Source organism: Phyllobates terribilis, unplaced genomic scaffold (assembly GCF_046119375.1).
Source record: "Phyllobates terribilis strain yellow unplaced genomic scaffold, ASM4611937v1 Scaffold_8__6_contigs__length_399053987, whole genome shotgun sequence".
Classification (NCBI taxonomy): domain Eukaryota; kingdom Metazoa; phylum Chordata; class Amphibia; order Anura; family Dendrobatidae; genus Phyllobates; species Phyllobates terribilis.
In genome coordinates, this window is record NW_027362768.1 from 341,429,052 (window position 1) to 341,455,691 (window position 26,640).

Here is a 26,640-nt window from a genome sequence, read left to right on the forward strand (position 1 = left end):
CTCTGCGCTCTCCCTCCTCCTCCCCCTGTCGAACTACAAGTCCCGGCATTCCTCTCCCAGCTGCTGATGACACGTCACACAAAACACCGGGCTTAGCTCCGCCTACTGCTGATGACAGGAACTACACTTCCCGGCGTCCTTTGCGCTAAAGTAACCAATAGAATGACGGCGGCGCTGACAGGGGCACTTTGTGATTGGCTGGCGGGGAACATCCGGGCTTTCTAAAGGAAGTAAGTGACGTTTTGTACTCAAGCTGGAGCCGGAGGAGGAGAATGGCTGCGCAGGGAGGAGGTGGGTTATTTGGGGGCTTCGGCTCTGATTTTGGGGGGGTCGTATCCCCTTGATATACCTCTATATAGGGGGAATCCCCCAGTAGGCTGTGCTATACCTGTTTGCACACTTTCCCTATGGTTACATTCACTTCCCAGATAACATTGCAGGTGATTGGGGTGATATGAGTAGTAATAGGGCGCTGTATCTATGGTGACGGATATGACCAGTGCAAATCGTGTAAAACTTTATCGACAAGTTTCGTGGGCGACAGCGGCAAATGGTCGCCCATATGGGAACGCTGCTGGACCCCTATGTTGATGATGCGTTGTGTATGTGCGTTGCTGCTTCTCACCCTTAAAGGGGTTGTCCGCTACTTGTAAACTGCTTTTTTTAATGGCCGCCGTGATTCCCGTATTGGGCCGGAGCTGCGCCAACCGCCGTCACATGACGCCCTCCATCCCATCCCCCGCCTGAAGCCGTCAGCAGAAAGGAGGAGCGCCCCCTGTCTGGTACGGCTTTGCTTCCATAAAGGAGTGATCTGCTCTTTCTTCAAGAGCATTCCGCTCCTCTACCTTCCTGCTTCCTTCTTGTCAGGAGGCCGTGCGCTCTTGAAGATTGACAGCTCGGACTAGCAGCATGGCCGCACCGCTGGTCCAAGCCGTGCACAGAGAGCTTTACCTCGGACGAGCGCGGAGACACTAAAGCTCGACGGCTTCAGAGCAGCGCTCGCAAGCTCAAAAAACATAGTCTACCAGCGGTACATGCTCCTTACCTAGGCAACCAGCCACCTTCTGATAACTGCAGCGGTGGCTGGGAACCCAGGCAATGAGCTGTAAACTACGGCATTAAAAATCCCTCTGTTTGTGAGAATCAAGAGGATTTTTAATAAGAGGTAAACTCAAAGTTGCATTTTTTTTTCTGTTACAGTAATTTAATCTATTTAAAAACTTGAGACAAGCCCTTTTTAAAATTCTCATTTTGGGCAGCTCGTTGTTCCAGGTGTATAGGAGATGTGCTGCCGATACCAGTGATATTCTGTGCGTGGAGATAAATTTATTAATGATAGTTCATAGATGTGCAGTTAGACCTTCCGACTAGACCAGGGATGTCAAACTCCAACACACAGAGGGTCAAAATGAAAAACTTGGACAAAGTCGCGGGCCAACTACTATACAGTATAATGGGCCCCCCCCATACAGAATAATGGGCCTCACGCAGTCTTCCTTTCTCCCCCCCCCTCCCCATATAGAATAATGGGCACCATGCAGTCACCCCCCCATACAGAATAATGGGCCCCATGCAGCCTTCTCCCACCCCCCCATACAGATTAATGGGCCCCATGCAGTCATCCTTTCTCCCCCCCCCCCCATACAGAATAATGGGCCCCATGCAGTCATCCTTCCTTCCCCCCCCCCCCCCCATACAGAATAATGGGCCCCATTCAGTCATCCTTGATTCCCTCCCCCCCCATACTGAATAATGGGCCCCATGCAGCCTTCTCCCCCCATACAGAGTAATGGGCCCCATGCAGTCATCCCCCCCCCCCCATACAGAATAATGGGCCCCATGCAGTCACCCCCTCCCCTCGTACAGAATAATGGGCCCCATTCAGTCATCCTTGATTCCCCCCCCATACAGAATAATGGGCCCCATGCAGTCACCCCCCCCATACTGAATAATGGGCACCATGCAGCCTTCTCCCCCCATACTGAATAATGGGCACCATGCAGCCTTCTCCCCCCATACAGAGTAATGGGCCCCATGCAGTCACCCCCCCCCCCATACAGAATAATGGGCTCCATGCAGTCATCCTTTCTCTCTCCCCCCCCCCACCATACAGAATAATGGGCCCCATGCAGCCAACAGGTCGAACTTGATGGACGCAAGTCTTTATTCGGCTTTACAAACTGTTACTATGTTATGTATCCTTTCTCTCTTCCCCCCCCCCCATACAGAATAATGGGCCCCATGTAGTCATCCCCCCCCCCATACAGAATAATGGGCCCCATGTAGTCAATCCCCCCCCCCCATGCAGAATAATGGGCCCCATGCAGTCATCCTTTCTCTCCCCCCCCCCCCCCATAGAGAATAATGGGCCCCATGCAGTCATCCTTTCTCTCCCCCCCCCCCCCAAATACAGAATAATGGGCCCCATGTAGTCATCCCCCCCCCCATACAGAATAATGGGCCCCATGCAGTCATCCTTGTTCCCCCCCCCCCCCCCATACAGAATAATGGGCCTCATGCAGTCATCCTTTCTCTCCCCCCCCCCCCCCCCAATACAGAATAATGGGCCTCATGCAGTCATCCTTTCTCTCTCCCCCCCCCCCCCCAATACAGAATAATGGGCCCCATGCAGTCATCCCCCCCCCCCCATACAGAATAATGGGCCCCATTCAGTCATCCTTGTCCCCCCCCCCCATACAGAATAATGGGCCCCATGCAGTCATCCCTTCTCCCCTGCTCCCACCCCATACAAAATAGTGGTCTCTACACAGTCGTCATTTCCCCCCCCCCCCATACAGAATAATGGGCCCCATGCAGTCATCCCTTCTCCCCCACTCCCACCCCATACAAAATAGTGGGCTCTACACAGTCGTCATTCCCCCCCCCCCCCCCCATACTGAATAATGGGCCCCACGCAGTCTCCCCCCCCCCCCATACAGAATACACGCAGGGGTGGTGGTTCTGGTGTTGCGGGCCAACCACTATACAGAATAATGGGCCCCTCGCAGTTTCCCCCCCCCCCCCTCCCTCCCAAATATAGAATAATGGGCCCCTCGCAGTTGTTGCCCCCCGCCCCATACAGAATAATGGGCCCCACGCAGTCCCCCCATACAGAATACATGCAGGGGAGGTGGTTCTGGTGTCGCGGGCCAAATAAAATTGCCCAGCAGGCCACATTTGGCCCACAGGTCAGAGTTTCACATGTGTGGACTAGACCAAGGCGGGTGGCCGATAGTCTGATGTCTAATCATCATGTTTGTATATCGGTGATATATCCTTTCAGCCAAAATGGGCTTTATTTCTGCATAGGGTGCTGCAATGTCCTTCTTGTTGGGGAGAGGGGGGGAGCTTTGCACCTACTAGATTTGCTGGCCCCTGATTTTGAGCCGCTCTACAGATAACCAAGGCAGTCACTTTGCCAGACTCTTGATGTCGGGGTCAAGGATCGAACATGTTGGAATGAGGCCCGTGCAAACTCTTGTTCCTCGATGAGATAAGCAGCGCCAGTGGTGTGTGGCAGTGGATTATCCTCCTCCTTGTGTCCTTTATTCACACTATCTCAGGACTGTAGCATATACAAGTGCAAAGACCGGCACCTCCTAGGTTTCACATGGTGTCCAAAAATTTTCTGATGTGATTTCTGTGATTAGTCTTTATCCTGCAGTAATGGAGCAAAAAAGTGTCACCAGTCAGGACGGGCATCACCCTCCACATGTTCTCAAAGTATCAAAGACCTTAGATGAAGTGTGTAGGGTGGTCCTGACTCTTCCTTCCCCAGTAGAAAATAAAATGATGCCTGTTTTATAACACCTTTGTATCTGGCAGTGGCTTATTACCCTCTACCCATTATAAAATACAGGCTATTGTCAGCCATACTCTATTAATATCAGACCGATGGGGGCTAACACTCGGCACCTCCACCAATCAGGTCCCACAGAGGCCGGATGTCCTCAGTGTGTAGACCCGGGACAGCTTGGCGCCATACACTGTAGTGACAGATCTCGGGTACTGCAGCTCTGATCATGTTAACTTTAATAGGAGTGGAGCTGCAGTACCGAGAACGGCCACTGCATGGTGTATGGAGATTTGTTGTTCTGGCATTGGACACTGTTTATATTCGGCTCCCACGGGATCTGCTACTGATTAGTGGGTGTCAAATTCTCCCGATCTGATATATACTGATGACCTATTAGCATAAGTTATCAATCAGTCCTGGGGTCCCTTTTTAAGCCAATGACCATTTCCCCTGACCCTGAAGGTGTGTGGGTTCTCAATAGCGAGAGTCGCAACCAGATTGCCTTTATCTTCCTTCAGAACAAATGACTGTGCATGCTGAAATTCAGCATGTCTGATCCTTCTGTTTCCTGACATCTGCAGGCGGAGAATATTCCGGACTATCGGTTGGTTGGCCAGCCCTGCTGACATACATTAGATGAATCTGGTTTGCTTTAGCTTCCCCTTGCATCACACAGAATAAAGGGTTGGGGGTTTGTTTTTGTTTTTTAACCTTCGATCGGTGGGATAGACATTCAGGGTCTGACTAGTGGGGGACATAACAAATGAAGGGCCCTGTCCCATGCCGAGAGGTCCATCTTGTTCCCTGACTACCAAATCTGCTCATATGTACAATTTTGTATCTGTAAAAGACGACTGTTCTCTCCTTCACATTTCATCTTTTTTCAGAAGTAGCCAAGTTTTTACAAACACAGAATGGAGTCTCTTCGTCCAGTCCAGTCAGTGGCGGGATGGATCCTTACCACGCCTGCAGCGTTCTCCAGCAGCTTAAAGCGATGTACGACGAAGGCCAGCTGACCGACATCGACGTAGAAGTGGATCACGGGAAACACTTTTCTTGCCACCGGAACGTTCTTGCAGCAATCAGTCCGTACTTCAGGTAAAGTGACCAGCGGAAGCCGAGGTAAAGCAATCTGGGGCCATTAATGTGGACTGAGAGTTGTGGATCCTGACCAAAAGTAGTCCAGACAGTAATGGTAGACATGGGGTTAGCTCAAGCGCCCCACAACGTCTCCTAGAAATAAGAATCCTCCGGTCTGTAGTGGAAGAAGTAACAAGACTACACGGATTGTTTGTAGTTTGTAACCGCAGCCTCACGTAGAGGATCTTTCACCATTTTTGCTGGCTAAACCGGCCACATCATGGACTAGCAGCTGCCGAGCTGATAAAACGTGTATTTATTTTTAGTCTCCTTTATGGAGAGTAGATTCTGATTTATAAGCCCAATGGGGCATTACCTGAGTCTTTGGGTTATATGTACTTTTGTTTTTTTCAGTATATGAAGCCATTCAAACATAAGCAGGAGGTGTCATGCAGGGAAATAAAGGACATGCCCCTGGAAAGTCAGAACAGGTTTTTTTTTGTTTTTTTTTCCGGGAGGTGTAAAGATTGACAGCCATGATCAGTCATGTCTGTTCAGTAGCTGTGGAGATTACACTTTCATCTTATTGCAGTCAGTGAGTGAGAGAGTAAAGCTTTGCTGAGTGTGATTATAAAATCCTCTGTAGCGCTTTTCATAATGTTGTTGGCTTTCCCCTCATTTCACACTGACTGCCATGAGATGAAACCTGGAGTTGTTTGTAATCACACTTGGCTCTGCCCCACACTGACTGCCTGAGGTAAAAGATGGAGGTGTTTGTAATCATACTCAGCTCTTACACACTGACTGCCATGAGATGAAACCTGGAGGTGTTTGTAATCACACTCAGCTCTGCCCCACACTGACTGCCTGAACTAAGATTGTCTATCATTACACCACACAAGAAAAATTATAACCGAAATCTTACAAGCGAATATCTCCACAATGGAGAGGAGAAATGGGGAGGGGGGGGGGTTAAGATGTCTAACTCCACTCTGTAGCTGCTGTTCCATGATGTGGCCAGTTTAACACTATCAAATTGGTGAAAGATCCTCTCTAAGTCTGCATTGGTGTGTGTATACACTCCCTGTGTTCATTAAATGATCAATATTTCAGCATTGATGCCAATTTATTTTCTTAGCCTAACCAAATTTGGGAGGGTTTCAGCTTTCAAAAGAGTAATTTATAAAACCAATGAATGAATTTAACGTCAGGTTATAAGCTTTTATTTGCATAACATGGATAAGCGACATAACTTCTGTCAGGGAGTGTATACTTAAAGGGGTATTCCCATCTCCAACATCCTATCCCAATATGTAGTAGGTATAGTAATATTAGCAAATATCTCCAATTAGAAATGTAGTATAGTATTTTTGATTCGCTCTGTCTCTTTCCTCATGTGCAGGCATCGCAGGACCTTAGGTATCCATGGTTACAACCACAAGCAACCAGCTAACTAACTGTGACTTTATCAGTGGACATAACCATGGATACCTAAGGTCCTGCGAGGCCTGAAAATGAGGTAAGAGACATAGCGAATCAAAAATACTATACTACATTTCTAATTGGAGATATTTGCCAATATTACTATACCTACTACATATTGGGATAGGATCTTGGAGATGGGAATACCCCTTTAATATATGTCAGTATACATTTCATAAGTATATTCTATTCTCCATAGCCCCTGGCAAAAATTATGGAATCACCGGGCTCGGAGGATGTTCATTCAGTTGTTTAAAAAAAGCAGATCAGACATGGCACAAAGCTAAAGTAATTTCAAATGGCAACTTTAGGGCTTTAAGAAACACTTAAAGAAATCAAGATTAAAAATGTGGTACTCAGTAAGGGTAATTTTTTTTTCAGACCAAGCATAAGGAAAAGATTATGGAATCACTCAATTCTGAGGGAAAAAATTATGGAATCGCCATGTAAATTTTCATTTCCGAAACTAACACCTGCATCAAATTAGATCTGCTTGTTAGTCTGCATCTAAAAAGGAGTGATCACACCTTGGAGAGCTGTTGCACCAAGTGGACTGACATGAATCATGGCTCCAACATGAGAGATGTCAATTGAAACAAAGGAGAGGATTATCAAACTCTTAAAAGAAGGTAAATCATCATGCAATGTTGCAAAAGATGTTGGTTGTTCACAGTCAGCTGTGTCTAAAATCTGGACCAAATACAAACAACATGGGAAGGTTGTTAAAGGCAAACATACTGGTTGACCAAGGAAGACATCAATGCGTCAAGACCGGAAACTTAAAGCAATATGTCTCCAAAACAGGAAATGCACAACAAAACAAATGAGGAACGAATGGGAGGAAACTGGAGTCAATGTCTGTGACCGAACTGTAAGAAACCTCCTAAAGGAAATGGGATTTACATACAGAAAAGCTAAACATAAGCCGTCATTAACACCTAAACACAAAAAGAAACAAGGTTACAATGGGCTAAGGAAAAGCAATCGTGGACTGTGGATGACTGGATGAAAGTCATATTCAGTGATGAATCGCGAATCTGCATTGGGCAAGGTGATGATGCTGGAACTTTTGTTTGGTGCCGTTCCAATGAGATTTATAAAGATGACTGCATGAAGAGAACATGCAAATTTCCACAGTTATTGATGATATGGGGCTGCATGTCAGGTAAAGCCACTGGGGAGATGGCTGTCATTACATCTTCAATAAATGCCCAAGTTTACATTGATATTTTGGACAGTTTTCTCATCCCATCAATTGAAAGGTGAAAGGATGTTTGGGGATGACATCATTTTTCAAGATGATAATGCATCCTGCCATAGAGCAAAAACTGTGAAAACATTCCTTGAAAGAAGACACATGAGGTCAATGTCATGGCCTGCAAATAGTCCGGATCTCAATCCAATTGAAAATCTTTGGTGGAAGTTGAAGAAAATGGTCCATGACAAGGCTCCAACATGCAAAGCTGATCTGGCAACAGCAATCAGAGAAAGTTGGAGCCAGATTGATGAAGAGTACTGTTTGTCACTCATTAAGTCCATTCCTCAGAGACTGCAAGCTATTATTAAAGCCAGAAGTGGTGCAAAAAAATACTAGTGATGTATTGGAGTGTTCTTTTGTGTGTGTGTTTTTCATGATTCCATAATTTTTTCCTCTGAATTGAGTGATTCCATATTTTTTTTTTCCCTCTACTTGGTCTGAAAAAAAAAAATTACCTTTACTGAGTACCACATTTTTAATCTTGATTTCTTTTAGTGTTTCTTAAAGCCATAAAGTTGCCATTTGAAATGACTTTAGTTTTGTGCCATGTCTGTGATCTGCTTTTTTTCAACAACATTAAACAACTGAATGAACATCCTCCGAGCCCGGTGATTCCATAACTTTTGCCAGGGGTTGTATATGCACACATACAAAATTGTGCCGTTAAAAACTTATGCTACATAAAATTCCGAACCATTATAAAGCGGTCAGCGGACATGTATGCTTTACACCTGCAGTTGTTCATCATTTCTAGTGCACGGCCAGTAGTCTCCATACTTCTCACCTCATGTCAGTGTAATTTATTGGACTTTTTATTTAATTTCTCTCTTCTCTTCCCCTCGGCAGATCCATGTTCACTAGCGGCCTTACAGAGAGCACACAGAAGGAGGTCCGGTTAGTGGGAATCGAAGCGGATTCGATGCAGCTGGTCCTGAACTATGCATACACCTCCCGAGTCCAGCTGACCGAGGCCAACGTCCAGGCTCTGTTCACCGCAGCGAGCATCTTCCAGATCCCTTCCCTCCAGGACCAGTGCGCTCAATACATGATCAGCCGCTTGGACCCCCAGAACTGTATAGGTGTATTTATTTTTGCCGATCACTACGGTCACCAGGAACTTAAGGACAAGTCTCAAGAATACATCCGTAAAAAGTTCCTGTACGTCACCAAAGAGCAGGAGTTTCTGCACCTGAGGAAAGATCAGCTCATCGGTATCCTGGACAGCGACGACCTGGACGTGGACAAGGAGGAGCACGTGTACGACAGCATCATCAGTTGGTTCGAGCACGACCAGGCCGAGAGAGAAACGCATCTTCCAGAGATATTTGCCAAATGCGTCCGTATGCCTCTTATGGAAGAACAATTTGTGGAAAAGATCCCTCCAATGTTTGCACAGGCAATGCCTAAAAACCATATAGAAAAGGGAAAGCTTAGTGCCAATTGCTGTAACCGACGTCTTGGCATGACCGCTTCGGAAATGATTATCTGCTTCGAAGCCGCCAGCAAACACTCAGGGAAGAAGCAAACTGTGCCTTGTCTGGACACTCTCACCGGAAAAGTCTATAAACTATGCAAACCCCCCGGAGACTTGCGGGAAGTCGGGATCCTTGTGACGCCAGATAACGAACTTTACATCGCGGGGGGCTACAAACCAAGTAACAACGACGTCTGCATAGACCACAGAGCCGAAAGTGATTTCTGGTTATACGACCATTCGAACAATAGGTGGCTGGCCAAGGCGCCGCTGCTGAGGGCACGGATAGGTTGCAAACTGGTTCATTGCTGTGGTAAGCAATACGCAATAGGGGGGCGCGTGTACGAAGGGGATGGCCGCAACCCGCTAAAGTCCGTCGAGTGCTACGATGTCAGAGACAACTGTTGGACGGCTGTGAGTTTAATGCCTGTCGCAATGGAGTTTCATAGCGCTGTCGAGTATAAGGACAAGATATACATCCTACAGGGTAAGATATGGCGATACAAAGGTTAAAGGGGGTGGAGAGGGAGGTTGCTGAGCTTATGTATGGGTCTTTCAAAATGTTGGTCTACTAAGAAATTCTTTATGTAAAACGTGCATCCTTCAATTCAATCACTTGCGCACAGTGTCCGTATCTGCTTTACCATTAGTGTATCTTTACCTACTCTCTCTGCTGGATCACACTCAGCAGCAGTAACGTAAAGCTGATGCCCTTATATAATGGCCGGGATCGGAGTGAAGTCCTATGGTAATCCTTTAACCCCTTACCGACATGACATACTGGTACTTAATATGCCGGCTCCCTGCCTTTGGTGCGGGCTCACACGCCAAGCCCGCATCCTTCCCCTCACATGATGGCTTATTTAATCGGCCATCATGTGCCTCTATCAGCCAACAGTGGAGTGGAGCTCTGCCTGCGGCTGTTGACCTGTTAAATCCCACTGTCAATCTCTGAAAGCACCATTTAACACGCGCCGGCAGGGGGGTGGGTCATTCCTCCAACCCATCGGCGCTCCCGGGACGTGATCGCGAGACACCAATGGGTTTTCATGACAGGGGGTTTGCTGATGGTCTCTATGCCCGTCATTACAATTGCTAAGGCACTGCTATGTGTAGTAAAGTGATCAGACATTCGCAGCCTCAAGTCCCCTAAGGGGACTATGTTAATACAGTTAAAAATATATATTTTTAAAAATCTGAGAAATTTTTAAGTTCAAATCACACCCACCTCCCCCCTTTTGCCCCATTAAAAATAAAACAAAATCAAAGTACTCATTTGGTATTGTTGCTTTCATAAAATTCCAAACTATTGCTATCTAGCTCTTGGAAGAAGGGGAGGGGGAAAAAAAACTAAAAAAAAATTCCACAGCGTGAAGGGGTTAAAGTTGTCTGACACTGACATGGATCCAATGCATGCTATATCTGAAGGAACAGTACTAGTGATTGACATCGCAGGAGTGGCAGTTCGGCATTGAACAGGACTGCTGCAGCGGGTGGTTGACCAGAATGCGTGATCAGAAAAACATCCGATGATGCGTTCTTCCTGTCAATCACAGGCTGCAGTGGTCTTGCTGACTTTCAAACTGAGCAGATGTCACTTCTGGAGCATTGGATCCATGTCAGTGTCAGAAAACCTCTTTATCACTGGATCCTTTTTTTTTTTTTTTTTTTTTTTTTTTTTTTTTTTTCCTTGCTTGGCATACAAGAAAATCACTGATGGAAATAAAAACAGATGTCTGAATGAGGTCTAACTTGGATGTTATAACATGACTTTTGTTTATCGTTGGCTTTTCTTCCCTTTCTTTCAACGTAGGAGACGTGTTTTTGTGCTACGATCCTCCCAAAGATTACTGGTGCTACCTGACTCCCATGACGGTCCCTCGAGTCCAGGGGATGGCGGCTGTATACAAAGATTCCATCTACTATGTAGCTGGCATCCGAGGCAACCATCGCGTGCTCACCGTGGAGGCCTACGACATCGAGCAGAACAGTTGGACTAGGAAGATGGATCTTCCATGTGAACAGTCTTCGAATCCGTACATCAAACTTTTGGTCTTAAAGGGTAAACTCCACCTGTTCGTTCGCGCCACCCAAGTCAGCGTGGAAGAGTTCGTCTTCCGAACCAGTCGAAAAAACTCCCTGTATCAATACGACGAGGCGTCAGACAGTTGGAAAAAAGTGTACGAGAGTCCAGAGAGGCTGTGGGACCTCGGCCGTCACTTCGAATGTGCAGTTGCTAAACTCTATCCCCAGTGTCTTCAGAAAGTTTTGTAAACTTTTTAGGCAGCTTTTACTTTTGGCTACCGACGGGAAGAAAGACGACTTTTTTTTTTTTTTTCTTTTTTAAAGAAACAAAAACTACTTGTCAGTATTTAATGTGTGTGGACCGCTTCCTGTACTTGTGGATGGGTGCTTTTTTAAGGTTGCTGTTGGATTGCAGCTAGTTTTGTTTTTTTTTTTTTTTTGTTTCTCACCACTGTATTTCAGTGAAACCTGAGTTTACAAAGTGCAATTATCAGCATTGTTTTCATGGTGTACATGTGACCATGTCATTCTGTCGTCGTATTTTTGTAGGTAGGAATTGTTTTTAAAGTAATTTATTGATTGCTTTAGAGGAACCAAGATATCTATGCACTAGAGCGCAAGCAAACCTACGACAAAAAAAAAAAAATTGGTGGAGAATGCGGGCACTCGAGGTACGGTGCTTTTTATGGGGACAGTTCCAATTGATTTTTTTAGCTCTAATTGAGGAAATTTCGTTGTGTATTCTGTAAGATTTTGGAGTTTTTCTTAACTATTTGGGTTTCTGGTATCCAACTTCTTTACACGGTGAAAATATTTTTGCTGTCCCTTTTTTTTTTTTTTTTTTTTTTGCAACTTTTTTTTTTGTGTAGGTTTGCTGTGGAAAGAGCTCGATAAGAATGGTCTTCTGCATTATATTTAATGATATTTTTTTTTTTCTTTTTTTTTCTTCTATATGATGCAGAGGATGTTACATGTTGGAGTGCCTTCATCGCTACACCGCGGCACAATATGTCGAAGTGGTACTGCATCTTTTTAAAGTTTTGAAGACTTAATACGGGTAATATCTGAGGCAATATCACTAGGCTTTGTGTCTTTCTTCCCCCTTTTTAACCCTTTCTGATTTATTTATAATTCTAGAATAAATAAAACTCACAAAAAAAAAACACTAGAGATCAATCCTTCTCGATTTACCCTTTTATTTTTTTTCCCTGTGTGGACAGCTTCCGGAGTGCCGCAATACTCTCCATCATCCTCGAGGCTGTAATTCATGCGCTATCTGTTTTCAAGGCTTGATGTTTTTTTGGCTGTTTTTAACGCTTCTTTCAGTGTTTTGGTTTTACCTTGTTAGATTACTGAATATACACATAGATTTTTTTTTTTTCAATTTCTCAGTTTTTGGAAAAAAGCACATGGTATGATGGGTCTTAATTTGTTTACATGCTTTTTTTTTGTATTTAAATGGTGCTATCTTTTTAAAAGTAAAAAAAAGTAAAACTAGAAGACCAAATCTAGAATAATTGTTTTTTTTTTTTTTTTTTTTTTTTTTTTTTTTTTAACTGAGTACTGTAAGCAGGCGGCGGTTTTGTTTTTTTTATTATATATTATCTGTAAATAAAGAATTAAACTTAAGTATATTTTCAGAATAGATTTCAAAGAGACATTTAGATCTTTTACATCTTCATTTTAGGTTATAGAAAAATAGATGAATCAAGCAGACTTTATATCATTATGGAAACTATTTTTTTTTTTTTTTTTTTTCTATGAAAAAAAATACTTTTATCCTTTTTAATTGCTGGTACATCTGGAGTCATTTAGTACAGTCGTACACGAGCTGCGGAAGCCCTTACACTAACAATGCCGACTTGAAAAGCGAGCTGTAGCCGTAAAAATTGGTGCTAAATTTTATTTATTTTTCCTACCAATTTAAAATGAGCCACGCCACAGGAGAGAACAAGTCAAATTCTTCATGAAAGGTTCCTGTTCGACATTGGGTTACATTGCCCTCCCTTTTTCTGATAAACCAATTACTTCCTTTGCTTTGTATATGGGAGTTAAAAAAGGGTTAACCCGGCGCCGTCCAGAGCCGCTCACTTTCGATGACGTTGGGACCTGTCAAGACGTTCGCGCTATTGTACTATTCATTAGGATCGGACTTGTGCACAATACCCGATGATCGTGTAACATCAACGGCTCTGGATGACACAGAATAGCCCTTTCAAAGCCCCCCCCCCACAAAATGTTGACAGGACCCACCAATTTCAGCACAACCAGCGGACCATCTAATGTATGTGGTGGGTGGGGGAGACATTGAATTTCAATATCTGATCCTGTTGATCCCAGAGGAGATTAGCTGCCACTTTGGATGTCAGCAGGAGCTTACTCCCCTTCTCAATTTAAAAAAAAAAAAAAAAAAGTTTTTGAGTAGCTTATCTTTCCCAGTCTGTATATGGCATTACCCTAAAAAATTGTACATTTATATAAATACAGTGTATATTGCAATCGACTATCTTACTCTTAGATTTGCTTTTCATATTTGTGTTAGAAGACACAAAATAGTCCCCGAGACTCTGTATATAAAACTTTATTGCACAGCATTAGGACGAGTTAACCCACCAACCTACCCCCTGAGATTTGTCACCAAAGCTGCTGGGGGCCATGTACAACAGGTTATGAACATAGGTGCTAGGAGAAGCCAACTACAGTGACTTTATTTATTGGCTTGACAAGACTTTTGTATGCTGCCCTCTCCAGATATCTACGAAAATATACCATGCTTAACTTAGGACACCTGGTCCTTGCCATGTTTTTTTGTTTGTTTTGACATCCATTCTGTTTGACGTCCTTTTTTTTGATGCTCAGAATAGGATGTCCTAGTAAATCTTCTCGGAGTTCACGTATTGGTTAACTCCTCACTTGAAAAGTAGCTTTGTGCTCAGTTCTGTGTCCATCCATGACTGTAATTTTTAGATAAACCTGCTTCTATCTTTTTGCCGCCACATTGCTGTCGTTGGGAAATACTTGAGCAGTCGTCCACTGAAGCTCGGGGCACGATTTGGTGCATGTAAAAAGAACCCTAGGCCAACACCGGTAAACCTGGATTCCTACATGGCTACCTTGGCAAGATAAGATAATAAAAGGCCATGTCACCAGAGCCACCTTGACTCTTACAAAAAGTTATGTTGAATGCAACCTTTTTATTTTACAAACAAGCCGACTTTTTTTTTTTTTTTTATTTTTAACTGTCTTCAGGTAGGGGGAAAAAACAGTAAACTTGGCAACAGTCAGTTTTGTGTTGTTTTTACGCTAAACCAAAAATTCTACTAAAGCCTCTTTTAACACCTTCAATATTCACGGTCTGGGCCAGTCTACTAAAGCCGGTATAACACCTTCAATATTCACGGTCTGGGCCGGTCTACTAAAGCCGGTATAACACCTTCAATATTCACGGTCTGGGCCGGTCTACTAAAGCCGGTATAACACCTTCAATATTCACGGTCTGGGCCGGTCTACTAAAGCCGGTATAACACCTTTAATATTCACGGTCTGGGCCTGCTTCACGTCTCCTGACAGCATTATAAGCCTATATTGGGCTGTTGCATTCAGATCCGGAGATCTCTGTTTGTACCGTGAATGTTGGATTCATGAAACTGGCTGCCGGTCCCTTTACACTAAGATTTTGAGCGTCGCCCTAACACGTTTGAGTCCCTTTTAAGTGGGACAGTGCAAACTGTACAGGGAGGAATGATCGTCAAGACTATGTAGAATTTTCAAATTATCGGCAGCACATTGCGTTTTGCTGGAAGATGTGCTGCCACAAATTTTTAATTTTTTGGCCACACATGGTCAGTTAACAAAAAGACTGATCGTTACCATGTTTACACAGGTCCAGGAACTTGTACAACTAAGCACAGGAATGAGGGATTATCGTACTTGAAACTTTATAAATTTAAAAATAATCAACTGTAATTTTTGAAAATATAAATTGCGCAATAGAAGCTTAATGAGCAATAAGTCGTAAAAGAAAAAACAAAACAAAAGCTAGTGCTATATATATTTGAGTGAATCCTGCTGGTGCAAGCCTACGATCCACGTGGGGAGATATCTGTGTTTTATTGGTCTTTTGCATGTTTTTACCATTTTATTATATGCATATTATCATATATACTTTATTACTATATGCCCATGTCTTGCACAAACAAAACTGTGAAGAAGAAAAAAAAAAAGCCTTGACAAATCGCATACCTCATCAGTTTTCTTTAGATCATTACATATGCATACCCAGATTTGTCGTGTATTTTATATATAGTTTTTTTTTTTTTTTCCTATGGGTTGAATGAGGTTAGAAAAAACATGGCTATTTTCTTCCAGAAACAGCGCCACCATTACCTATGGTGTTCTGTTTTGTTATTGCAACTCTAAGCCGTCACTTTGTTCTAACCGTGCCTGTAATCTCTCATTTCCCCTGTAGAATCTGTATTGAAATAAAATGTTTAAAAAAGGAAATGTCTTTGGGAAGGCCTCTTCCAAACCCGCTCCCACCCCTTCCCCCCCCCCCCCCCCCCCCCCCCCCGTTATCTTTCTTATATAAAGTTGAAATGCTGATGCTGTCTAAGATGTGATGTTTTCTGAACCCCATTTCTGGCTGTATAGAAATGATATATATTTTTTTGCTTTTGGACAATCTGTAGTTTTAGCCGGCATCGATCAGGAGTACTTGAATTTTTTTTCATGGGACATCGAAGAATACTCGATTTAATCGAATCCCACCATTGACCCAGCCGGGTTCTTGCCTTCTGGATTTGTGAAGATTTAATGATCTATAAACGTCCTGGGTTAAAAGTGTGTAGAATGCCCTTGAGAACCTCTAACATTAAGCTGTGTGTTTAGTATATGGACTAAAATTTCTTTTCACCCGCTGCATTAATTTTTTTTTTCTCATGGTAATGTATTGTACTTTCGTCCAGTAGTTAGCAAAAAAATGTGGATTTGGCGTTTCTGAAATATAAAATCTATTTTTAATACAGTTTTCTAATAGTGTATTTTTATTTCTTTGTGAAATGTGTGGTGTATGGAGGTGTTTGGTTTTTAAAGTCCATGTGTCGTCTCCTTCAGCCAGTCAGAACCTGCAAAATCCATGTAATGATGTACAGGTCCTGGTAGCTTCTTATAGCCCAAAAAATAGACCTTTTTCAGTGAATCCATACAAAATTAAAGGGAATCTCACCAGATTTTTGCTATCCCATCTGAGTGCAGTATATTATAGGGGCCGAGACCCTGATTCCAGCGATGAATAACTTACTAGGCTGCTTGTTGTCATTTTGATAAAATCACTGTTTCATCTGCTGTGTAACATTCCTGGCGGCGTGCTTGCATGTTGCACCACCTCTTACCATGCAAGACCGCAATCTTACCTGTCAGTCCATGCTGCACTCTTTGCTCCAGTACCTGCTGTGTCCATGTCTCTTGTCTGATTGCTTAGGGCGTCGGCGCGGCTTTCTGCTTGTTTCTTATAGCTACCGTGTGCACAGTCCTAATGCGTCCCCAGCCTATTGCTGTGAGTCACTGGATACTTAAACCCCCTCCACCCAGTAGGAGGTGCCTGAGCAACACTTTCACTGTTTGTCTTTTTCAACTGAGGTGCCAGGTCCTGTCCTGACTCTAGTCTGTCCGCCACCCTGGGGGCTGAGTACCCAGGGCCTTTTCCTGTACCTGTGACTTCTAGTCTGTTTCCACCACCCTGGGGGCTTAGTTCCCAGGCTCGTTCCTGTATCTTATTCCTGGTTCAGTTCCTGTCTGAACAGTGTCCTAGCCCGTTACTTGTTTCTCTCTGTCTGTACCTTCCCTTTGCTTGCAGTGTCTGAACTTGCACCTAACTCCAACTCGTTGTCTCTGTACTTCTGTTTGTGAGTTTTGTGTCCACTCGCTACTTCATTGTAAGTACCTTGTGTGTATCTGGTTCTGCTTGTCCCCTTTCCCTACCTCCGTTTCTACCTCCTGTGTTTTAACCATCTTCTTGTATTTTCCAGTCTTTTCCATGTGAACAGAGCCCTGTCTTGTCTGCCTTCACCTTCTGCTCTGCTTGTTCACCGCTCCGGCGGTTCCGCTCTGCTTCACTTGTTTGCCGCACCTGCGGTTTTGCTCTGCTTGTCTGCCGCATCTGCGGGTTTTGCTCTGCTCAGCTTGTCTGCCGCATCTGCGGCTCCGTTCCGGTGTCCCAGTCTGTACAGGTCTCTATCCTGCCTGCATTTCTACCTGCCAGTGCCCACCTGTCTGCATGCCAGCCGTGCCTGCCAGTGCCCACCTGTCTGCATACCAGCCGTGTTTGCCAGTACCCACCTGTCTACATGCCAGTCTAACCTGTCTGTTCCTGCATTCCCCGGTGTGGGTCAACAGCTGTGACTGGGGTCTGACCTGGAGTAGCACCTGGTCCCTCTGCTCGGTTCCTCCTTGGTTCACGGAGTCGACTGAGCCGCCGTGCGACCTTGGGTTGATACTTAGTTACGCCCCTCCAGGCACTCCTCGGTTCATGGTGCAGTGGGATCACTAATTACGCTCACGCCAGTCAGTCCGGGCGTGAGCGTAACATGCTGTAGCTCTAGCAGTTCTCTGACTGACTGCTGAGCTCTGTATGACCCGCCCACAACACTGGCAGATCTCTGTCCATGTACACACAATGCTGCCAATCAGTGGTGGGGGCGGGGTTATACAGAGCTCATGAATATGGAGGACTACATGGCAGAAGGTTCTCTAATGATGATCTCCTGCTGTTAAGTCATTTTATCAAAACTACAGCAAGCAGCCCAGTAAGTGACACATCCCTGGACTCTGGGTCTCTGTCCCGACATCAAGCTGCTCTTCGATGAGGTGGCAAAAACCTGGTGACAGATTCCCTTTAAGTGATTCTTAAACGTGACGTTCCAAGAATGGCAGTGGCTCCGTGATCAGCCATGAGTATATCCACCAAGTGTGAACGCAGTCTTAATATCAAATATTAACTCATGATGGTAAGATATATTAAAATCAGTCACTCTGCTTCTGTACACCTTTTTCCGGTGGCCAATTGTGGGCCACCTTCACACACCATATTTTCACAGTGTTTTGTAAATGTCATGCAAAATAAAAAAAAAAATCTGCATGTTTTATTCCCCAAAAAATTTATATCACGGTGATGGGATACGTGCAGTGTTTGTTTTGGCTTCCCAAGTAATGCCCCAAAATAAAAAAAATAAAAAAGCAAAATTAATAAAGGCAAAAAAAAAAAATTTTTGAGATCAATTTTTTTGGGGAATAAAAATGCAGAATTTTTTTTATTTGGCTTTGACATGAGTACTTGTCTTGAAATCATATCTTGCTTACTTAGAAGTTGAAAAGATGGCCCAAATTTAAAATAAATAATAAAAAAAAAAAATACACACACATATACACATTTACACACATTCTATATATATTTATTTAGAAAAATGTGTTCGTTTTCATTCTCTCAATTCCCCAAACTCTCTCCTGCAGATGATTAGTGATGCTGGGCCGAGCTACCTGCTCAATAATCATGTGTACTTTTTTTTTTTTTTTACATTTTGTAAAATCAACTTTTTGATCTGATGTATTTTAGGTTTTGTCTTTGACAAATCTTTTTACATAGCTCTGAGAAGTTGTGTGGTGTTGAGTACTGTAGTGCAGTTACAGCAAATGTGAAATATTTTTATTTTTTGTTTTGATTCATGAACTTATTTTACCGTGTTATTGCGATCTTGCGCCCGTTGGCGTTCTTGATGTCATTACTTTTACAAAAATAAAATTGTTTTGACATTATGTATTTACTTTTTTTCCCCTGTCATTCATTGTTTGTTTCCATTCATACCACTCAATTTGTACGTTTTCTATGCGGTCCCTAATAATACTAATAATATATATAATTTTTTTTTTTCATTTTATTTAGTTCTTTTCCTATTCCAATGTTGGAGATAAAGCCAGTATTTCAGTGAAAATCGGAATTTCATTCTTTAAAAAAAAAAAAAAAAAAAAAACAAACATTGAGTTGTGTGTAAAAAAATATATTTTATCTAGGAAATTATGATTTTTTTTAATATTAATACTTATATATTTTTATTTTAAATATTGTTTTTTCTATATTACTCACAAAGTTAGGGACATTTGGCTTTTGGGTGAAATTTACGGAAAACATGAGTTCACGCCACAGTAATATTTTATCGTGAAAGTAGGGCATTTATGCAGAAGCATGCGATGGTGATTTCCTCATCTCAAACAATTTTTATTGAAACAAAAGCCAACAACAGTGGTGGGTATACCCTTCCAAAAAAATGTCAGTCTCGATAACTTTTCATGTGGCCTTGAGCATCAATTACAGCTTGACAACGACGTCTCCTGCTGTTCACGAGTGGAGTTCTTGTATGCTGAGGCATGGCATCCCACTCTTCTTGAAGGGAGGCCCTCAGGTCACTGAGGTTCTGGGGTACAGAGTTACGAGCTTCTACGCGGCAACTCAGCTGATCCCATAAATTTTCTAAGGGATTCAGGTCTGGAGAAAGTGCAGGCTGCCCCATTTGAGGTCTCCCAGTCGCCAGCAGCTGTTCCCTACTGATGCAACCTGGATGAGCTGGAGCATTGTCATCCATGAAGAGGAAATTAGGCCTGTGTTGTTCATGCAGAGACACAATGACTTGATTAATGATGTTATTTGAGTAGTAGGAGCTTGTCACAAATTATAGAGTAGTTCAGTATTGACTATACACACCGGCCCACAGTGTAACCCCACCAAAGGCTTGTCTGGTGACAACTGGCTGATGCATAGCGCTCTCCTTGATGTCTCCAACATCGTTGGTGGCCATCATTTCTGCTCAGCGTGAATCAACTTTCATCAGTGAACAGCATTGAGGCCTACTGGTCCCTCATCCAGCGTATATGCTCCATGACCCATGCAAGATGATGATGCCTGTGCCTGGTGGTGTGGTCAGGTACCCTTCCAGGTCGTCTTGCACGCAGACCACGCTGATGTTAATGGTTTTGAATGGTCTGATGTGACACTTGGGTGCTTCTCATTTCCCGTAAATGTGCCTGGAGTTGTGTGGCATTCATCATCCGGTTCCGAAGGGCATCGTTCACCATGAGCGGTCACCAGTGCGGGATGTGGCCAAAGGACGCCCACTTTCCTGCGTTTCTGTGACTCTTCCAGTTTCTCTGTATCTCTGTTGCAACCTGCTGATGACTCTGACACTCTAACTCAGTGGCCGCTTCTGTTAGACCTTCTGGAAGCCCCACAACGGCCAGTATTGTTCATCAATTGTTAGGTGTCGTCTTGGTCTCATGACGTCAAAATGTGAACAGCGTGATGCAGAGGACTGTTCAATAACAATTCTAATTGAACCCCACAATGTATTATCTGATTCATGGATCAAACACCTGGTGTGAATTTTGCCATTAAGCTCCTTGTTAGAGAAGAGCAAGTTGTGCAAAATGTACTGAAACACTGTGCATTCAAAAGTTTAGAGAAGGTCATATTAAGTTCACCTGAAAAGGTTAGAGTGCATAAAGGATCATCCTGAAATCTCACCCGAAAGTATGTGATTGATATATATATATATATCTTGTATTGCATAGCATCCTGTGTTAAACCAAAGTTAGCATTGTGTACCACCTTTGGCTTCAACGTTGCTGTCCCCAATTTTTGACACGGTAGCAGGCAGCGGTGATGTCATGACTACAATACGTGACCGCTGAACCCAGTTATTGGCTGCTCCTCGGATCGTTGTGGTGTCATCAGCGCTGCAGCTTGTCCAAGCACAGAGCAGCCGTGAAGAGGCAGCACTGGACTTGTAGAGGGTGTCAGTTCTATGTCTGCTAATCTATAATAAAATGCGTTTTTAGATTTTTAATTGTTTTACATAAAAAATATATATAATATTTTTAACTTTTATTGCTCATCATGAAAAGGTGTCAATGTATTGTATGACGGATCAGCACTGCAGACAATCTCCGGTACCTGTCTCCAGCTGTTTGTTATTGTCGTCAGTAAATGATGGGATTTATAAACTAATCTTCTGTTTGTAGAAACACAAGTGACAAATTGTGTAAATAATCCCGGAGGTGGAGATACAACAGTGGATTATAACCTCCACTACTTCTGCCCCGGTACACAATATATGGCTGTATTTTAATTTTATATTTTTTGCTCTTTTTTTTTCCCCCTAATATACGAGTAATAAGGACGTGGTAGAGATTGATTAAAACTTAGTGGAATTATTGTTCCTTGTACTAATTTATTCTACTTTAAAGGGGTTTTCTATGGTTAGAAAGAAAGTCATCACATTTAAAAAATAATAAATAAAGAAAAAAGAAAACAACTTTGCTCCGCACCAGTCCATGAGCGGCCCAATAGTGTAGAAAAGAGTAAATCTATGTTCACAAGAAGCTTTTTTTTCTTTCCCCTCTCCTCTCTGCAGCTACATCACATTACGAATTGTAAAATACAGAGTAAAAAAACCTGCAAAGAAACAAAAATGTGTGAACATAGGCCATGACTGAATTCACACGTGTCTGCGTATTTTTTCTGCAGAACATGACATTTGGGAAATCTCATGCGGATTTTTTTTTTCTACCCATAGAAAGCAATGAGAAAGTTGAAAAAATGCTGCAACAAACAGATTTAGCTGTTTTTGGTGATTCAAACTAACTTTATAAAACGTAAGGTAGACAACTTTTTTTTTTTTTGAGTAGTCTTAATTTGTACCAAATGGTGAGGATTTTGATGCAGATTCACTTTCACCCTTTGCAAAAGGGGTAAAATCCAGCATTTTCTTTAGGCCTTGTTCACATGTAATGTAAATGCTGCATTTTTTTTTCTTTTGCACAGAAAATCTGCATTTAACTGTCCACCCAAAGTGGATGTGATATAATGACAACTGCCCACTGTGCGTGTAAAGACGCTAAACTGCGTTGTTTGGTGCTTCCCCCCCCCCCCCTCTATAGGCTTCTAGGGGGAGCCTGTAAATAATGCATGTAAAAAAAAAGTGCAGAATCAAAACTTTCTGTATTATAAACAAAGAAGTTTTAAAAGCTCTGCGTGAAATCTGCACCGAAAAGCATCAAGTAAGGTGGAAAACATAAAAGAAGAAAACTCCTGCAATAACCAGAGAAGATTGTTATTGTGTAGTTTGCTGCAGAAAGCAGGCAGCTTATAAGCGGCAGAAAAAAATGCAGCATTTACGGAACCTGTGAACACGGTCTTAGGGAAGACTCAGACGGCCGTATAACTCGGACGAGGATCGCAACGCAATGCTCGGACTGGCTGGTGGCTCCCCCGATCCGAGTGGGACCACAGCAACGCAATGCTCGAAATGGCTGGCAGCTCCCCCGACCCGAGTGTGACCTCAGCAATGCAGTGCTCGGACTGGCTGGCAGCTCCTCCGACCCGAGTGTGACCGCAGCAACGCAATGCATGGACTGGTTGGTCGCTCCCCCAACCCGAATGTGACCGCAGCAACGCAATGCCGGACTGGCTGGCAACTCCCCCCAACCCGAATGTGACCGCAGCAACGCTATGGTCGGACGGGCTGGCAGCTCCCCGACCCGAGTGTGACCGCAGCAACGCAATGCTTGGACTGGTTGGTCGCTCCCCCAACCCGAATGTGACCACAGCAACGCAATGCACGGACTGGCCAGCAGCTCCCCCAACCCGAATGTGACCGCAGCAACGCAATGCTCGGACTAGCTGGCAGCTTCCCCGAACCAAGTTTGACCACAGCAACGCAATGCATGGACTGGCCGGCAGCTCCCCCGACCTGAGTGTGATAGCTACAGAGAAATACATGCTGCCACACTTGGGTCGGGAGAGCACTGGCCAGTCCAAGCATTGCATTGCTGCAGTCACATTCGGGTCGGGAGATCCACCGGTCAGTGCAAGCATTGCGTTGCGAACCTCGTTCGAGTTATACGGCCATCTGACTTCACCCTTACGGCAACTAGAAGCGATTTAAGAAAATCTCATCCACAATGCTGCTTCTGTAATCAGATACATCAGAGTATACAGTGTATGTATGTATATATATATATATATATATATATATATATATATATATATATATATATATATATATATATATATATATATATATATATACATACATTGCTCAAAAAAAATAAAGGGAACACTGAAATAACACATCCTAGATACTTTGTTCTGTACAAAATTGAATGTGCTGACAACAAAATCACACAAAAATCATCAATGAAAATCAAATTTATTAACCAATGGAGGCCTGGATTTGGAGTCACCCCCAAAATTAAAGTGGAAAAACACACTACAGGCTGATCCAACTTTGATGTAATGTCCTTAAAGCAAGTCAAAATGAGGCTCAGTATTGTGTGTGGCCTCCAAGTGCCTGTATGACCTCCCTACAACGCCTGGGCATGCTCCTGATGAGGTTGCGGATGGTCTCCTGTGGGATCTCCTCCCAGACCTGGACTAAAGCATCCCCCAACTCCTGGACAGTCTGTGGTGCAACGTGACGTTGGTGGATGGAGTGAGACCTGATGTCCCAGATGTGCTTAATCGGATTCAGGTCTGGGGAATGGGCGGGCCAGTCCATAACTTCAATGCCTTCATCTTGCAGGAACTGCTGACACCCTCCAGCCACATGAGGTCTGGCATTGTCCTGCATTAGGAGGAACCCAGGACCAACTGCACCAGCATATGGTCTCACAAGGGTCTGATGATCTCATCTTGGTACCTAATGGCAGTCAGGCTACCTCTGGCGAGCACATGGAGGGCTGTGCGGCCCTCCAAAGAAATGCCACCCCACACCATTACTGACCCACTGCCAAACCGGTCATGCTGAAGGATGTTGCAGGCAGCAGATCGCTCTCCACGGCGTCTCCAGACTCTGTCACGTCTGTCACATGTGCTCAGTGTGAACCTGCTTTCATCTGTGAAGAGCACAGGGCGCCAGTGGTGACTTTGCCAATCTTTGTGTTCTGTGGCAAATGCCAAGCTTCCTGCACGGTGTTGGGCTGTGAGCACAACCCCCATCTGTGGACGTCGGGCCCTCATGCCACCCTCACGGAGTCGGTTTCTAACCGTTTGTGCAGACACATGCACATTTGTGGCCTACTGGAGGTCATTTTGCAGGGCTCTGGCAGTGCTACTCCTGTTCCTCCTTGCACAATGGTGGAGGTAGCAGTCCTGCTGCTGGGTTGTTGCCCTCCTACGGCCCCCTCCACGTCTCCTGGTGTACTGGCCTGCCTCCTGGTAGCGCCTCTAGCCTCTGGACACTACGCTGACAGACACAGCAAACCTTCTTGCCACAGCTCACATTGATGTGCCGTCCTGGATGAGCTGCACTACCTGAGCAACTTCTGTGGGTTGTAGAGTCCGTCTCATGCTACCACGAGTGTGAAAGCACAACCAACATTCAAAAGCGACCAAAACATCAGCCAGAAAGCATTGGTACTGAGATGTGGTCTGTGGTCCCCACCTGCAGAAGCACTCCTTTATTGAGGGTGTCTTGATAATTGCCAATAATTTCCATCTATTGTCTATTCCATTTGCACAACAGCATGTGAAATTGATTGTCAATCAGTGTTGCTTCTAAGTAGACAGTTTGATTTCAAAGAAGTTTGATTTACTTGAAGTTATATTCTGTTGTTTTAAGTGTTCACTTTATTTTTTTGAGCAGTGTATATATGTCAATGTGGCCAGTCACAGCTCTGTGCTTTCCTGGGTGCTATTCCAGCTTGTTGCAACCCACCCCAATTTCAAGATCAGTCGGTATCCCGGAAGTCAGACCTCTATTGATCAAAAAGTAATTGCACTTTCTAATAATTTATATAACACCATTATAGAAATACGGAACACCTTTTAAAAATGTTGGACATTCCTAATTTGCTTTGTGATTGTTGATGGGGTAATATAAACTGGATTGGCCAGAATTGTGAGATCGCAATGTGTGTAAACAGAGGTCCCTACCCTGCAGCCAAGATCCAGCACCATATCTGCTGCATCTACTGAATGGAAGACAAGTGGTCACCTGGTGCTGATAAGAAGGTCTCATTCACCTTGTGAGTCTCCTCCAGACTTGAAGGTGTCGATGGTTATTTAAATTATTTTTTTTAACGGCCTTCAGGCTCGATCTCAAGCCATGGTGACTTGATGGATGAACGCTCTGTAGGAAGATCGATCTTGTGCAGCCTAGATAGGTCCACCAGGATTTTCTCCATCATTATCTTGGTAGTATCAAGCCATCGGGTTCCTGGTTTTCTTCTTCGCCTTGTTTCTTCTATTCTTCCCACCATGATGTCCTTCTCCAGTGATTGCTCTCCTCGTGTGATGTGTCCAAAGTAGACAAGTCGTAGCTTGATTCGAGTGATATGTCTGGTTTGATTTGTACCAAAATTGATTGGAATTCAAGTCAGAAGAAGAATCGACACCTTCGAATTGATGTTCCCACCACATTTCGAAGTCTGCGATTCTTCTTCTGTCTTGAAAAATATTGATCATAAATGTATAAAGCAATGATGACTTAACAAGGAGGAAGTTCCTGTATATGCTAACAGAAAATAGGGGTTCCTGGAGGTGAGCAGGAGATCATCGGCAAGGACATAGTAATATATTTGCTTTCTACATGAGGCATTAACATATGGAAAGTGGGAAAAATGTAAATATGTTAGATCCATGATCTTCAATATGTTTTGAGTGTGTTTTACCTTAACCATAGATGGAATGGAAAAGATATAGCAAGTATGGCCATTAGGTGGCGCTCTCACCATGGAGGCTCAGATACAATCTCATACAAATTATGCTACATTGTTTGAAACTTGTAAGGCTCTTTATGGTGTTATAAATGTTTTGACCGAAAAAAAAAAAGCGCTGCATCCCTGTTAAGATTATTTCTTACACCTGCAGATGTGAACAGAGCCTGATATAACACAATTCTTATGTGCGCATATAGGAAAGATCTTTGCACTGACATCTAATGGCTATGACTGGTACTGCATAAAAACTTAGAACTATTTTAGGCTAGGTATCATTATTCTACTTTTCCCATGTTACCTAAATGCTTTTGAAATTACAGAATCATTCTTTACATTTGTCATTTCCATTTTTTCCTTTTAGAAATCATATTGGGGATCCCATTATTAATATACTTAGCTTTTATATTCCTACAGACATCATCACTGTCCCCATTAGGACTCACAATCTATGTTCCTTAGAAATGGGTCTTTGAAGTGTAGGAGGAAACCCACGCAAACACAGGTAGAACATACAAACTCCTTGTAGATGTTGTGCTTGGTGGGATTTGAACCCAGGACCCCAGCACTAGAAAGTAACAGTGCTAACCACTAAGCCACTGTGCGGCCCCTGTTATGTTTGACTATAGAGGCTCAGTCAGCAGTGGTGTACATATAAGAGAGGATGCCCATAGTAAAATCCCCATCCCAACATTAAGGTTAAGGGTTTGTTTCCCTTTTTATGACACTTGGAACACTTTCCCAATATTCATGTGTTGTCAACAT

At 43.6% G+C, this 26,640-nt stretch overlaps 1 protein-coding gene across 1 annotated transcript; it reads left to right on the forward strand.

Annotated features, from left to right (window-relative positions):
- Positions 1–211: 211 nt before the first annotated feature.
- KBTBD8 (kelch repeat and BTB domain containing 8) lies at positions 212–11,433 on the forward strand. Its single transcript, XM_073644705.1, has 4 exons — positions 212–291; positions 4,684–4,894; positions 8,463–9,577; positions 10,904–11,433. The coding sequence occupies exons 1-4, from the start codon at positions 273–275 to the stop codon at positions 11,362–11,364; spliced, it is 1,806 nt and encodes a 601-aa protein (XP_073500806.1). The 5' UTR covers positions 212–272; the 3' UTR covers positions 11,365–11,433.
- The last annotated feature ends 15,207 nt before the right edge of the window (positions 11,434–26,640 follow it).